Here is a 14205-nt window from a genome sequence, read left to right as displayed (position 1 = left end):
CGTAATTCTTAGACTTCTTATTGGGAGAGCAACACAACCAAGCAACACAGTTGGAGCCTCCCTCCTCCCTGGCCGGCAGGGAGGGAGGGAGAGGAACTGCTTCCTTTGAAATTTAAGGGACATCATTTAAGGGACATCCATCAATAAGGGACAGCAGCGGGACATGGCGCTAGAATAAGGGACTGTCCCTTCAAATAAGGGACACTTCACAGCTATGTACTGGAGGCGATCCCAAGAAGGCCCCTTCTGCTGGCTGTGTGGGTTTTCCAGTGGGGACTGATCCAGTTGGGCTTAACCCAGTGGTTCCCAGTTAGCTAAGGACTGTGGACCCCCTGTTTTTCAGACACCAAGCATGTGGCCCTTGGAAGGCTGCTCAGAAGAAGATATCTGGCCCTCGGGCTTTAGGAAAAGGCTCTCCTCCCTAGTTTTAAGGGGAAATGGCTGGCTAATGGGTGTCCTTCCCTCTCCCTTCATTTCCTTCTCTTGGCTACAGCCTCCTTCTCTCTGCTGGAGATCCTATCCCTCACGATGACCTTGGTCCTGTCCGTCATCATTGTCACAGCTTTCTTTGTGTACAGGTGAGTGGCTGGGCGGAGTTTGGGGACAGGTGCTGCCAAAAGTAAGAACGGCCCTGGAGACTGAAGCTGACTGATTATGCTGAATTGGACAGGTTAACCGGAAAAATTAGATATCTTCAAGACCAAAAGTTCATCGAGGACTGGGGGAAATTTGTTGAATATCTGAAAAGAACATGTGATGTGCAAACAACACTGGTGGGATTTCAAGAAGCACTGTGAACACAGATATATTGTTAAAAATAAATAGGAGTGGGAGGGAAGTTGAATGGCAATATAAACAGAGAAATGCGTAACTGAGAAGTAATTATGGATGATTGTCAGAGAAGCCGAAGGAAGTCTAAAAAGAATTAAATTTGTGAAAATTTGTGAAAATTTGGCATATATTTGTGTTGGAAAATAATAAAAATTATTTATATAAAAAAAAAAAGAACGGCCCTGCTGGATTCGACCTGGCGTCCTCCTGTTTGTTTGCTGGCCAGCTACTTGACACAGGCCCTGCTGGAAAGTAATGAGTTGTATTTCGGGGGCTAGTCCTACTCAGAGTAGACCCACTTAAATCAATTAACGTGGCTAACTCAGCTCTGTTAATTTCAGTATATCTAAGTAGAAGTTAGATGGATGCCACCTGGTGCCTACTCCCCTTCTAACTTGTTTTATCCTCTGTGTCTGACAACTCGCAAACATACAAAAGTAAGGCGGTTCCTAAAAATGGAACTCAATGCAGCTTACAAAAATGAACATGGAAAACAAGGATAAACCAACCTAATACACAGGAATTTGTGTGTGTGTGTATAAGACGCAAGGGCGCGGGTGGTGCTGTGGGTTAAACCACAGAGCCCAGGACTTGCTGATCAGAAGGTCGGCGGTTCAAATCCCCGCGATGGGGTGAGCTCCCATTGTTCAGTCCAGCTCCTGCCAGCCTGGCAGTTCGGAAGCACGTCAAAGTGCAAGTAGATAAATAGGTACCGCTCTGGCGGGAAGGTAAACGGTGTATCCGTGCGCTACTCTGGTTCTCCAGAAGTGGCTTAGTCATGCTGGCCACATGACTCAGAAGTTGTACGCCGGCTCCCTTGGCCTATAGAGCAAGATGAGAGCTGCAACCCCAGAATCGGCCACGACAGGACCTAATGGTCAGGGGTCCCTTTACCTTTACCTTTTATAAGATGCAAGCCCACTGCACGGCAGAAAATTAAGATCTGGGTGAATATGAATTCCCCCCTGGTGCCTAAAACAGATAGTGATGGCGCCAGGCGTGCTTCCCTGGGTGGAGCATTCCCTAAACAGGGAGCCACCATCGAGAAGGCCTGTTCTTTTAGAAGACATCTGAAGGCAGCCCTGTTTAGGGAAGCTTTTAATGTTTAATAGATAATTGTGTTTTAATATTCTGTTGGAAGCCGCCCAGAGTGGCTGGGGAAACCCAGCCAGATGGGCTGGGTATAAATAATAAATTATTATTATTATTATATTACTTGTGTCGCCACCATGGGAGAGCGCCCACAGAGCAGGACCTCAGATAAAGAACTCAGTTCTGCAAGGCGATATGTTTGCGATTGTGCATTTGTAGTGATAAAAGAGGAAGGAGGCAGCAGGGTGGGTGGGAAGCTTGCCAGGCCAGAAGTGCATGATCCCTGACCTCTGCCGCTGCCCTCCCTTCCCAGGAAACTGAAGCTGGAGAAGGAGCTGGCCTCTGAGCTGTGGCGGGTGCAATGGGAGGACGTCCAGTCCAGCAACTTGGAGAAGAACCTCCGCAGCATGGGGAGCAAACTCACTCTCTCCCTGGTGAGTCATCGAATCCTAGAATTGTAGAGTCGAAAGGGACCACAAGGGCCATCTAGTCCAACCCCCTGCAATGTAGACATCTTTTGCACAATGTGGGGCTTGAACCCAAGACCTTGAGACCTTGGGTCTCATGCTTTACCGAATGAGCTATCCCCAGGTCCCATCCATCTTCCAGAAGTCCCTTCCTCCTGTTTAAAACCAATATTATTTACCATATTTTTCTGTGTATAAGACTAGGTTTTTTAACCAAAAAATTAGGGTTAAAATTGGGGCTCGTCTTATAAACGGGTAGTGCTGACGGGGTGTTTTCTTAATTTGGAGTCCACAAAAATAGGGGGGCGTCTTATACATGGAAAAATACGGTATATGCCAAAAAGAAAAACAACTACCAGACTTTTAGAAGACATCTGAAGACAGCCCTGTTTAGGGTGGCTTTTAATGTTTGACGCACTATTGTATTTTAATATTTTGTTGGAAGCTGCCCAGAGTGGCTGGGAAAACCCAGCCAGATGGGCAGGGTATAAATAAAAACTTATTATTATTATTATTATTATTATTATTATTATTATTATTATTTTATTCATTTCATTTATATCCCGCCTTTTCCCCCAAGGAGTTCAAGGCATTATTCGTGGTTCTCTTCCCCATCTCACAACAACCCTTTGGGGCAGGTTAGGCTGAGAGGGAGGGGCCGGCCCAAGAGCTTCATGACTGAGTGGGGATGTGAACCCTGGTCTTTTCCCGGGTCTTCCTCCAGCAGTAACCACTGCACCATGCAGGCTCTGCACTCGGCTTAAACAACTTTGGCACCACTTTAAACAATCACGGTTTGCCCCAAAGGATTCTGGGAACTCTCATTTGTTAAAGGTCCTGAGAGTTATCAGGAGAACCTCCCTCCCCCAATTCCCCTTGCAGAGCTGCAATTCCCAAATATCCCTGCAGAGACGGGTTGGTGGATAAACCTCTCTGGGAATTCGGATCCTCACACCTGAAACGTCCAGATTTCTAGGTTTTAACTCTGTTCAGGCTGTGCTTGTCCAGCAAATGAAGATCTGGGGTGAGGGTGAGAAGGTATTTTGAGGGGGTTTTTTTTGCTGTGCCACCAGACATTTCCTCTCTGCTTTCCTTCCTCAGAGAGGCTCGAACTATGGCTCCCTTCTCACCACAGAGGGACAGTTCCAGGTGTATGCCAAGACAGCTTATTATAAGGTAAACCTTGGAAAGAAGACTCTGTACTTATTGGAAGACAGGACACGCCGATGTTTATGGGTGGGGATGTTCATTGCAGGTCTCGTGGACCAGGTAGGGCCAACCCATAGCGCATGGGTAGGCAAACTAAGGCCCGGGGGCCGGATCTGGCCCAATCGCCTTCTAAATCTGGCCCGCGGATGGTCCAGGAATCAGCATGTTTTTACATGAGTAGAATGTGTCCTTTTACAGTGGTGCCTCGCAAGACAAAAAGAATCCGTTCCGCGGTTCTCTTTGTCTAGCGTTTTTTCGTCTTGCAAAGCAAGCCCATTGACAGCTTAGCGGATTAGCGCTATTAGCGGTCTAGCGGCTTTTAGCGATCAGCTGTTAAGCGGCTTATCAGTGGAACAGCTGATAAGCGGCTTAGCGGCTTAGGAAAGGGGGGGGAGCGAAAAAAACCTGCGGGAACTCGCAAGATTTTTTCGTCTTGCGAAGCAACCCCATAGGGAAATTCGTTTAGCGAAGCGCCTCCAAAACGGAAAACCCTTTCGTCTAGCGGGTTTTCCGTCTTGCGAGGCATTCGTCTTGCGGGGCACCACTGTATTTAAAATGCATCTCTGGGTTACTTGTGGGGCCCGCCTGGTCTTTTTACATGAGTAGAATGTGTTCTTTTATTCAAAATGCATCTCTAGGTTATTTGTGGGGCATAGGAATTCGTTCATTTCCCCTCCCAAAAATATAGTCTGGCCTTCTGGACTACGGTGAGCCTCCACTGGCCTTCTGCCACAGGCTCATCTTTCTGAGGTTAACCATTGAGCTGGCCCAGGTGGGTGAGTCAATGGGTAGGCAGACAGCTTCCTTGCAAAGCGGCCGAACTGGCCAGTCTTCTTTCCCCCTGCAACCTCAGCAGCACGATTCCCTCTCTCCTCCTCCCTGATTTCTGCGTCTCCTTTCAGGGGAACCTCGTGGCCGTGAAACATGTAAACAGGAAACGGATCGATTTGACGCGGAAGGTGCTGTTCGAGCTGAAACATGTAAGCAACTGGCTGGAATGCCCTTTGAGAGCGTGGCAAAGACCCCAGAACGGCTGGTGGTAGAGGGCCTGGGTGGTGTCTGTCGCTCTAGAATGGGGAGGGGTTTGCTGATGGAGCCTCAAGATTATTGCGATTATTTTGTGCATGCACCAATTTCTTTTCAGCTGAACAAGGTTCTCTAAGCAAACAGCCACACGGTGTGCACAATACTTTTTTACAGTGGTACCTTGGTTCTCAAACTTAATCCGTTCTGGGAGTCCGTTCCAAAACCCAAGCGTTCCAAAACCAAGGTGCGCTTTCCCATAGGAAGTAATGCAAAATGGATTAATCCGTTCCAGATTTTTAAAAACGACCCCTCAAACAGCAACAAGAGCATTGATCCATAAAATGAAAGCAATAAACAATGTACTGCAGTCACACAATCAATCAGTCAATCAGTAGCTGAACTGGGTTCCACACAGTCACAAAAACAAAACAAAAAGAGCCGCAAAAACAAAAAGGCAAAATAAGTAGCAAAAACAGACAGGTCTCAGCGTAACACTCAAAATGGAAGTGTGGCACTCACATCGGAAGCGTAACACTCAAAATGGAGCACGTTCGACTGTTCACACATCTGAACACTTCTGGGTTTGCAGTGTTTTGAGTTCCAAGTTGTTTGAGTACCAAGGCGTTTGAGAACCAAAGTACCACTGTATTAACATTTATCTAAATTGTGATAAGATCTTTTTCTTTTTTTTAATCCCTTATCTTCCAAAGCCTGATCCAGCAGAGTCTCCTAATGTTCTTATGAAAACCGTGATTTCCTCTTTGTGCCTTTATAAATACAGCAACCTGTAACTCTGTACAGCGTGAGACTCCTCTTGTCGTCCAGACCAGCCCTCCAGAAAATGCATTTCCTTCCATGCTGTGTGTGTGTGTGTGAAGGGGCATGTCGGAGAGACAGAAAAGGGGGTGGCAAGGAGACAAAGAGTGTAATGGATTCTGGCAAGCCCCTCCCACTTCGGGGCCATGGCCCCGCCCACACCAGCCCTCAGTGTTGCAGTGGGTCCGCGCGTCTGGCTGTTAAACAGAAGGTTGGTGGTTCGAGCCCAATCAGGGACGGCTGTGAGCAGGATTTGTGCATTGCAGGGGGTTGGACTAGATGACCCTTATGGTCCCCCTCAATTCTACAGTTCTTTGATTCAAACTTGGGTCTTAAGGGCCAGTGGGGCTCCGGAGGGGGGTGGGTGTCACTCTGGCAGTATGAGCAGCTTGCCTGCCCCGGTCTCCAGCAACCCACGCTATGCCACTGGTGGTCTCTTCCAGGTCTTAGTGTGAAGGGAAAAAATGCTTCTCCCCTGTTATTTGGAATTGCTCCCCTAAGGTTACCCTAAACCCCCTTGCATAATAGATGCTTATAACAGAAGTAATGAAAACTATGGATTGACCTTGTTCAGGACAAAGGGCCTTTGCTCTTGCTTTTGCGAACACAAGGGTGAGCACAGAGTTGTTGATTTAATGCGGCGTCTGCTGCAGAAGCACCGCAAATGGTAGCAAAGGAGCTAATGGGATTAGGAATAAAAAGTCATTAGAGATTGTTAATATTTCAGATAATTCAATGTATGAGCATATATCCTGTTGCTTGATACACGTTCGTTCATATTTGCTAAGCATCGGTTAGCTTGAACCTGATTATTACAAGGAAGAGGTGTAGAGGCCCCTCGCTAATGTGTGACTATGCCTATTGAAGAGAAAAGGGTGATAAAAGATTTGCATGTTTAAATTTAAAGAGCAACCTTTGTGGAATCTGCTTTTGTTTGCTGTGACTGTCCTGATCTGAAGTTAGTTTATTGTACCAGCTAATGACCTGTAAAGGAGTTTGACAGTGGCGTAGCGTGGGTTGCCGGCATCCGCTGTGGGCGAGCCACCGCCACCACTGAAACCCCCCTTTGCTGGAGCCAAGTGGGGCCGCCCTGCTCCACCTGCCTGTCCACGCACATCCACTCAATGTGGGCCTGAGCTGCTCTGCCCCTTTGCCAGGGTGGGGCAGGGATCACTGTGGAAGCCAGCACCTGTGTGGGGGCACCTTGTTGTGCCCCCTCAGAATTTTGTGCCTGGGTCCGTGGTTCCCCACCCTGTGCTACGCCACTGGGGTTTGGATCAGAACCTGAATATGTCATGTCATGGCTGGCTGACGTTGAATGCCCAAGGTGGATCTAGTTATGCAATTAACATGATGTAAGCTGTTTGTAAGGGACGCGGGTGGTGCTGTGGGTTAAACCACAGAGCCTAGGACTTGCCAATCAGAAGGTCGGCGGTTTGAATCCCCGTGACAAGGTGAGCTCCCGTTGCTCGGTCCCTGCTACTGCCAACCTAGCAGTTCGAAAGCATGTCAAAGTGCAAGTAGATAAATAGGTACCACTCCAGCGGGAAGGTAAACGGCGTTTCCGTGTAGTGCTCTGGTTCGCCAGAAGCGGCTTAGTCATGCTGGCCACATGACCCGGAAGCTGTCTGTGGACAAATGCCAGCTTCCTCGGCCTATGGAGCGAGATGAACGCCGCAACCCCAGAGTCGGTCACGACTGGACCTGATGGTCAGGGGTCCCTTTACCTTTACCTTTAAGCTGTTTGTGTATAAGTGTTAAACCTGTGCTCACTTTACTGCAGTAAAATTAATATAAGGGTATGGTCTTGTAGGAATCTTGGTTGACTTTCTTATTGAGCTCCCTACCTGGGACCAACCTGAGGCATGGTTCTAGCCACTCCCTTGCCTAGTCTAGCCCAGCCTTTCTCAATCTTTGGCCTCGCGATGTTGTTGGACAAATGCAGATGGGTCCTTCGTTCTCCTTTCAAGGCAATTTATGTATATTTAGCCTGGAAGAGAGGAGACTGAGAGGAGAGATGGGCTAGCCATCCTCAAATACCTTAAGGCATGGGTAGGCAAACTAAGTCCCGGGGGCCGAATCCGGCCCAATCGCCTACTAAATCCGGCCCGCGGACGGTCCGGGAATCAGCGTGTTTTTACATGAGTAGAATGTGTCCTTTTATTTAAAATGCCTCTCTGGATTCTTTGTGGGGCATAGGAATTCATTCATTATTATTATTTTCCAAAATATAGTCCGGCCCCCCACAAGGTCTGAGGGACAGTGGACTGGCCCCCTGCTGAAAAAGTTTGCTGACCCCTGCCTTAAGGGCAAACAACCTTAAGGGCTGTCCCACGGAGGAGCTTCTTTTCTCCTGATCTGGAGGGTAGGACCCGAACCCATGGCTTCAAGTGACAAGAAAGGGGATTCCAACTAAACATCAGGAAGAAGTTTCTGGCAGTAAGAGCTGTTTGACAGTGGAACGGTCTCCCTCGGGAGATGGTGGGCTCTCTCCTGCCTTGGAGGTTTTTAAGCAGAGGTTGGATGGCCATCTGTCATGGATGCCTTAGTTGAGACCCCTGCATTGCAGGGGGTTGGTCTAGATGAAACCTGGGGTCCCTTCCAACGGTATTCTATGGTTTTATGAATTTAGTGGGGCACCAGCAAGGGGCATTGAGCTGCTGGGGTATTGGGGGGGGGGGCGGGTGGCAGATTCATTAGCGGGGAGAGAAAGCGCATAGGGAGCAGGCAGAGAGCGGGGCAGCGTGGCACCCGGGTGCTGCTACAGCAGCGCAGAGGGCTAATGACTCATTAGCGAGGAAGCGGCAAAGAGCCGGCCATCTGCTCCTCCTTAATTAAGAGCCGGAGCAGCTTAAAGCAACAGGAATTTACGTGTGTGCGAAGGAGAAGATAAACAAGGGGTTTGGCTCGCGAAAGGGGCATCTGAGCAAGCAAAGATAATAGCTGGCGAGGAAGAGATATTTGCAACCTGCTTGTTTTTTATGTGTGTGTGTGTGTGTGTGTTTGTGTGTGTGTGTGTGTGTGTGTGTGTCTGAAAGCATGCTTTCCCTCTGGCAAGGCGTCCGCACATCAATCACATGCGCACACTCTGTCATGTGCTCAGCTCCCCACAGTGCAAATTCCTTCCGTCCCAAACTGATGCTTTCCCTGCTTCGTGGAATTGGGATGTTTCTGTCCCAAGTTCCCCCTCTTGGCGCTTATGCCCATGGGTGTCCGCTGAGTGGGGGAATTCCTTTCCCTACCACCCCTATGATGACCCCAAAACCCCCAGATTCTCAGCTGCCTTAAATAAAAAAAGACTTAAGTAGCCCGATCTCCCCCTTCCAGTGTTTTATTCCACCTCCCCTGCTGAAAAATTCCTGTGGACTCCTGTTTATGGATTCCTCCAAAGTTTCTATTTTTAAAACCATGTTGCCTGTGTGCCAGGAGAGGTTCCACATGAAGCAACAAATTATTTTATTTGTGGGGAACGGATGGACATCACACTCCCTTGTGAAGTCTCCCATTTGTTTGTTTGCTTATGATGCCTTCTGGAATCCTGCGCTGGGTTGCTAAACTTGTGGAATTTGTTTGTTTCTTCGTTTATTGCATCCGTATCCCACCTTTTCCTCCAAGGAGCCCCGGCTGGTGTACATGGTTCTCCCCCTCCTCACAACAACCTTGTGAGGTAGGCTAGACTGGGAGGCAGTTACTGGCCCAAGACTGAACTTGGTAGCCAAGTGGCGAATTTGAACCCTGGTTTCCCAAGTCATAGTCCAGCACTAACCATACTGGCTCTCTGGTGGGTTTTTGTTTGGCGGGGAGAACAGAATGTGCTTGCACCAGTTCTGGAAATCCTAGATGGAAAGGACCCCAGGGGCACAAAATCCTTCGCTTTGCCTCCCGTCCCTGAATAAATTACATTGTGCTTTATCATAGGTCTCATTGTCGGTAAATCTCCTGGATTTAATTTTTCCACTGCTGCCTGCAGAGTTGAGTCGTGGGGAAAATAAGTCTTCGGTTGTTAATGCTGGACAGGGAGATGGTTCTGTAGGGATGCTGTCAAAATGCACACTGCTACATCTGCGAGTCCATGCGCCATCTCATTGGGTCTAGTTAAATGTTCAGGAGCTGCACTTGACGGTTCTTGGCCTTCACCCAGCCAGAGGGGTATTAAAATTATGAAGGTGCTCCCATATGAGATTTTACAAAAACTTCTGTTTTCGGTCAAAATGTAGAAAAACCTCAATACTTTTGAATGAACGAGTCCCCAAAACATGGGATATGCACCTCACATTGGGACGTTTGCAATAGCAGCAGTCAATAGTCATTTCAGAAAAATGTGGCGCTTTTTCTTTTCTTCATACAGGCAACTCCGCATTTATGTGGGGTTTACGTTCCGAGACACCACACATTTAAGTGAAATGGCATATATTGGAAACACCATTGAAAAAGCCTGCCCCCTATTCCACCCCTTTTGGTGACATTTTTGGGTCATTTCTGGGTTCAGCGTGATGTACGCCTACGCAGTCGCACACATATCAGACCTGCCTAAAACGGTCATTGCCTGTATAATTTTAACCCTCTGGCTAGGGTTAAGTAGCTTCTGCAGTTGCTCTCTGTGTATGTTTATGTGTTGCTTGGGTCCCCAGCAAGATTTGGGCACTTCAACCACACCTCCATGTTCTCTCCAGATGCGGGATGTTCAGAACAAGCACCTGACGCGCTTTATCGGAGCCTGCATTGATCCCCCAAACATCTGCATCTTGACAGAGTATTGCACCCGTGGCAGTCTCCAGGTACGTGAGAGTTGTGGCAAAAAAGCATGCCTGGATGTTAACAACTCCTGCCCTGTTCAACTTCGCTCCTTATAGGTAGGTGAGGCCAGTGCTGGATTTACGTAGAAGCTAAACAAGCTGTAGCTTAGGGCCCCACTCTCTTGGGGGCCCCCAAAAAAATTTAAAGGGAAAAAAAGCCTGGAAGTCCATTTCCAAAATATAAGATAAAAAACAAATAAAATGAAACCTACATACAGCAGCAGTGTTTTGTGTTGTGTAGGCTCCTGTGATGTAAGTAACAGGCCCCGCCTGCTAGCCTGCTCCCTAAAATATCACAGGTTTGCTCATTTTTATATATAGGGTGCCTACATTCTGCATGGACTGGTTGCATGTCAACATATGCAAACGGCTTTGGATACCTATTAGGTCCATAAATTACCATGTAGCATATATTCAGCACAAAAAACAGCAGCAATTTGTTGTTGACAAAGGACAGCTGGACATATAAAGGGCCCCATTACCTTCAGTAGCTTAGGGCCTCATCAAACCTAAATCCGGACCTGGGTCTTCTAAAAGTCTACCAGACTTTTAGAAGGCATCTGAAGGCAGCCCTGTTTAGGGAAGCTTTTAATGTTTAGCAGACTATTGTATTTTAATATTTTGTTGGAAGCCGCCCAGAGTGGCTGGGGAAACCTAGCCAGATGGGCGGGGTATAAATAAATTAATAATAATAATAATAACAACAACATAATATTACTTCAGAGGTTTTCAACCTTTGGTGGTCCACGGCTCCCTTGACCAACTATATTCTTTCGGCAGCACCCCTATGGGGCTCAGGAGCCAGGTTATGTCACCCCTCGCCTGCCGAGCTGACTTCCTCTCCCCCTTTTTTGAACACCCTCCCTTGGGGAGTGTTCTCTCAGTCTCCTCTCCTCTCCTCTCTCCTTGGGAGTCATCTGGGCAGCTGAAGCTGGCGCCCCTGGTCTCTGAGCTGCCCCCCTGCCCCAAAGAGAGGTGCCACTGCCCCACAGGGGCCTGGGAAGCACCCCCTGGCCAGCCCCAGAGGCACCATTCGCCTGGGGAGCTTGTAGCCAGGGCTGCTGCAACAAACAGCTGCACAAGGCTTTGGGACACAGAGACCCAAGAGGGTATCATGGGAGGGAGGGAAGGAAAGAGGGCAGAGGCCAGTGTTGCCCGCGGCACCCCTGACCATCATTCAAGGCATCCCAAGGTGCCATGGCACACTGGTTGAAAACCACTGGGTTACTTAGTTGAACCCACACTCAAGGCACTTGCTTTTCTTATTACTGCTGCCAATGAAGACCAGTCTGGCCATTCGCTTGGCAATGGGGCAGCCATCTTGCAGGTCTGAGGAGAGCGTAGTGTCCCTCAGCCTTAATTACTAATGCTGCTGGCCGTGGAGGCTAATAATGTGGCCAATCCCTCAGCAAAAGAGCGGCCATTTTGTAGGCCTGTGGGAAGCCTTGCACTTAATATCTTTTATTATCGATGGTGCTAGCAATGGAAGATGATAGGCTGTTCCCTCAGCTACGGATAACCCATCATGTAGACTTGAGGAAAGCTTAGCCTTCATTAACTTTGGTTCTGGAAATGGAGGGCAGCCATCTTGTAGACTTGGAGAGAGCCTAGGCCCTCATTAACGATGGTGCTGGTTGATTTGGTGGGCATACTCTTGAGTAGGTCTGGTGAAATTAATGGGCCTGAGTTATTTGTGTTTGTGGGTCTGCAATGGGTAAGACAAACACTACCCTTAGTCTTTCCCTTGGCCACGGGGTGGCCATTTTGTAGGCCTAAGGAGAGTCTGGTGCTCGCTGGCCATCGTTGCTCACATTGCTGTCATGAGGGCTGCCACCTAGAGCAGTAAAAGGAACCACGTTTTTAGCTTTGCAAGCCTCCTGTGCCAGCCACCCTCAATCCTCGGGCATTGCTCTGGCTGTGTGTTGCCAAGCGGCAACCAAATGCGTCTCGCTGGCAGGGATGATGGAGGATTCTGTTGGCAAGAGAAGTGGGAATTGGCACTGTTGGCGTTTTTGTCCCACAACAGGAATAAAAATCAAACCAGCAGATGTAATCAGTATCAATCTAGCGAATACAATCAGTTGTTGGGTGTTTTTTAAAGCCCCCAACCAATGCGTAATTAATGTGTTTAAAAAATATATATCAAAAAAACACAACATCATTATTTTAAGACTACCTTTACATTGAAATTAGACCTCAGGCCTTACTACTTTGAGATCTTCATTTTTTTAAAAAAAATTCTTTACAATCAAGAAGTATGTGTTTAGAATGTTGATGTGAGTTTTAATCTGTTTTCATTGCCGTTTTAACTTTTCAAATGCCCTAAATCATGCTCAGTGTTTTCCTGTTGATAATGTTATCGTTTTATCTTTTTCATAAAGCTCCTTGAGGCTTTCTTTCTTTCACAATCAAGTGGTGTATAAATTTTATGAAATAAATAAATACAAGCTTTATGAACTGAAATAAATAAACGGATGGGCCACTCCTTCCGTTAAACTCACAATTTATGTAAACAATCTACATAGATTGCATAAATAACCAAACAAACCACGCTAAATGGCGGGCAGCGGGACGAACGGCATAGCAGGAACCGAACCGCAGCAGAATGGAAAGAGCGTAGATTGCGAGGAGAACGGAAATCTTATTGCGTGTCTGCTTGTGGAGAACGTCGGCTGCGCACATGCGTGGCCTTGACGTGTGTCAACCGACATGTGGCTATTCCGTGCGGGAATTGTGTTGCAGAGAGCGGGGCTCAGGATCAGGCCTCTTTCGTGTGTGTAGGGCCGGAAAGTCCTCTGGCGTGGCGGCGTTTCTTCCGCACCCGCCACCTCGACCGCAGCCCTGCCGAGGGCTGAGGCGGGGGCAGGCAAAGCCTTTAATTAAAAGGAGCGCCGAGGGGGTATTGCAGGCCTCTCGGCAGAGCCGATTCCAAGAGAGATGATTTATAGCGCGGTGGATGAGCGAGAAGAATTGGCGGCGTGCGGGGGGTGGGAGATAGGGAGATTTCGACAGTCCTAGATTCCTGGCTGCCTGCTGAAGATAAGCATTTCCTCTTATAAAAGAGAGGAGGCAGAAACGGGGAGGCAGGAAAGAGGGGGAAGGAAGGAAAGAAAGAAAGAAAGAAAGAGCAGAAGGGGAGAAAATGGTCATGCGGCTGGAACCGGGATGGGCTCCGCATGGGGAGAGGGGCTGGAAGGTGCAGGACAATGTTGTGTAGTGGTTAGAGCTGGATTAGAACCAGGGAGACCTTGGGTTCAAATTCCACCCTAAACACTTACAGTTCCATAAAGCATTAACTGAACCATTTTGAGCTGGTTGTGCTCTATCTCCCTCTCCCTTGTTCTCTTTCTTTCCCTCTCTCTCTTTCTCTCGCTCTCAGCTACAACCTACTTTAAGAGGTTGTGAGGATAAATGGAAAGGTGGGAGAGAAATTTTACAGTTGTTGTTGGCTCTCCCGTCACCCTGAGGTCCCAAGATGGGCTACAACTTTCAAACACAACCTTAAAAAAACCCACAACATTTTAAAACAACTTACAACTACAAAAATAAACTGGGTTGTCAAGATGCCCTCAGGGCATTTGTACTGAAAGGTGGGGTTATGGGAAATAAAAGATATTCTCAAATTTAATAGAGGGGAATATTTTAATGTGTAGTCTCCTAGCATGTGTGTGCTGAGATTGTTTGAGAAACTGGATGTTGTTGAGACTTGGGTTTCCTGTTTTGTTTTCATAAAAGAAAAAGAAAATTCCCCAAACAAGCAGGATATGTAAAGTGCTGAGTTTGGAAAAATTCACACCGAACGTTTAAAAAATAAATAGACAAACCTAAAATTTCTAAGTGTGCTGTGAAATCAAGGGTTGGACTGTGCAGTCTCAGGTTTAGTTATTTGCAAACGGCGCTAGGTTTTGAATTTGCGGGACAAATGAAGGCCTTAAGCGTATAAAAGCCATGCATTGGGCTGTGTATAC

The 14205-nt window shown here is 47.7% G+C and overlaps 1 protein-coding gene across 1 annotated transcript in view; it reads left to right on the top strand.

Annotated features, from left to right (window-relative positions):
* Positions 1–14205, top strand: part of NPR1 (natriuretic peptide receptor 1) — a 64724-nt gene that overhangs the window by 35034 nt on the left and 15485 nt on the right. Inside the window, exons 8-12 of the mRNA XM_083715591.1 lie at positions 494–578; positions 2237–2357; positions 3492–3566; positions 4502–4579; positions 10115–10219. Coding sequence (XP_083571717.1) covers positions 494–578; positions 2237–2357; positions 3492–3566; positions 4502–4579; positions 10115–10219 — 464 coding nt within the window. The remainder of the gene's footprint in view (positions 1–493; positions 579–2236; positions 2358–3491; positions 3567–4501; positions 4580–10114; positions 10220–14205) is intronic.

The sequence above is a fragment of the Podarcis gaigeae genome (genome assembly GCF_964106915.1).
Source record: "Podarcis gaigeae genome assembly, chromosome: 16".
NCBI classification, from domain to species: Eukaryota; Metazoa; Chordata; class Lepidosauria; order Squamata; family Lacertidae; genus Podarcis; species Podarcis gaigeae.
Note: the sequence above shows the minus strand (reverse complement) of the source record. Positions and strands in the feature narration are given on the sequence as shown.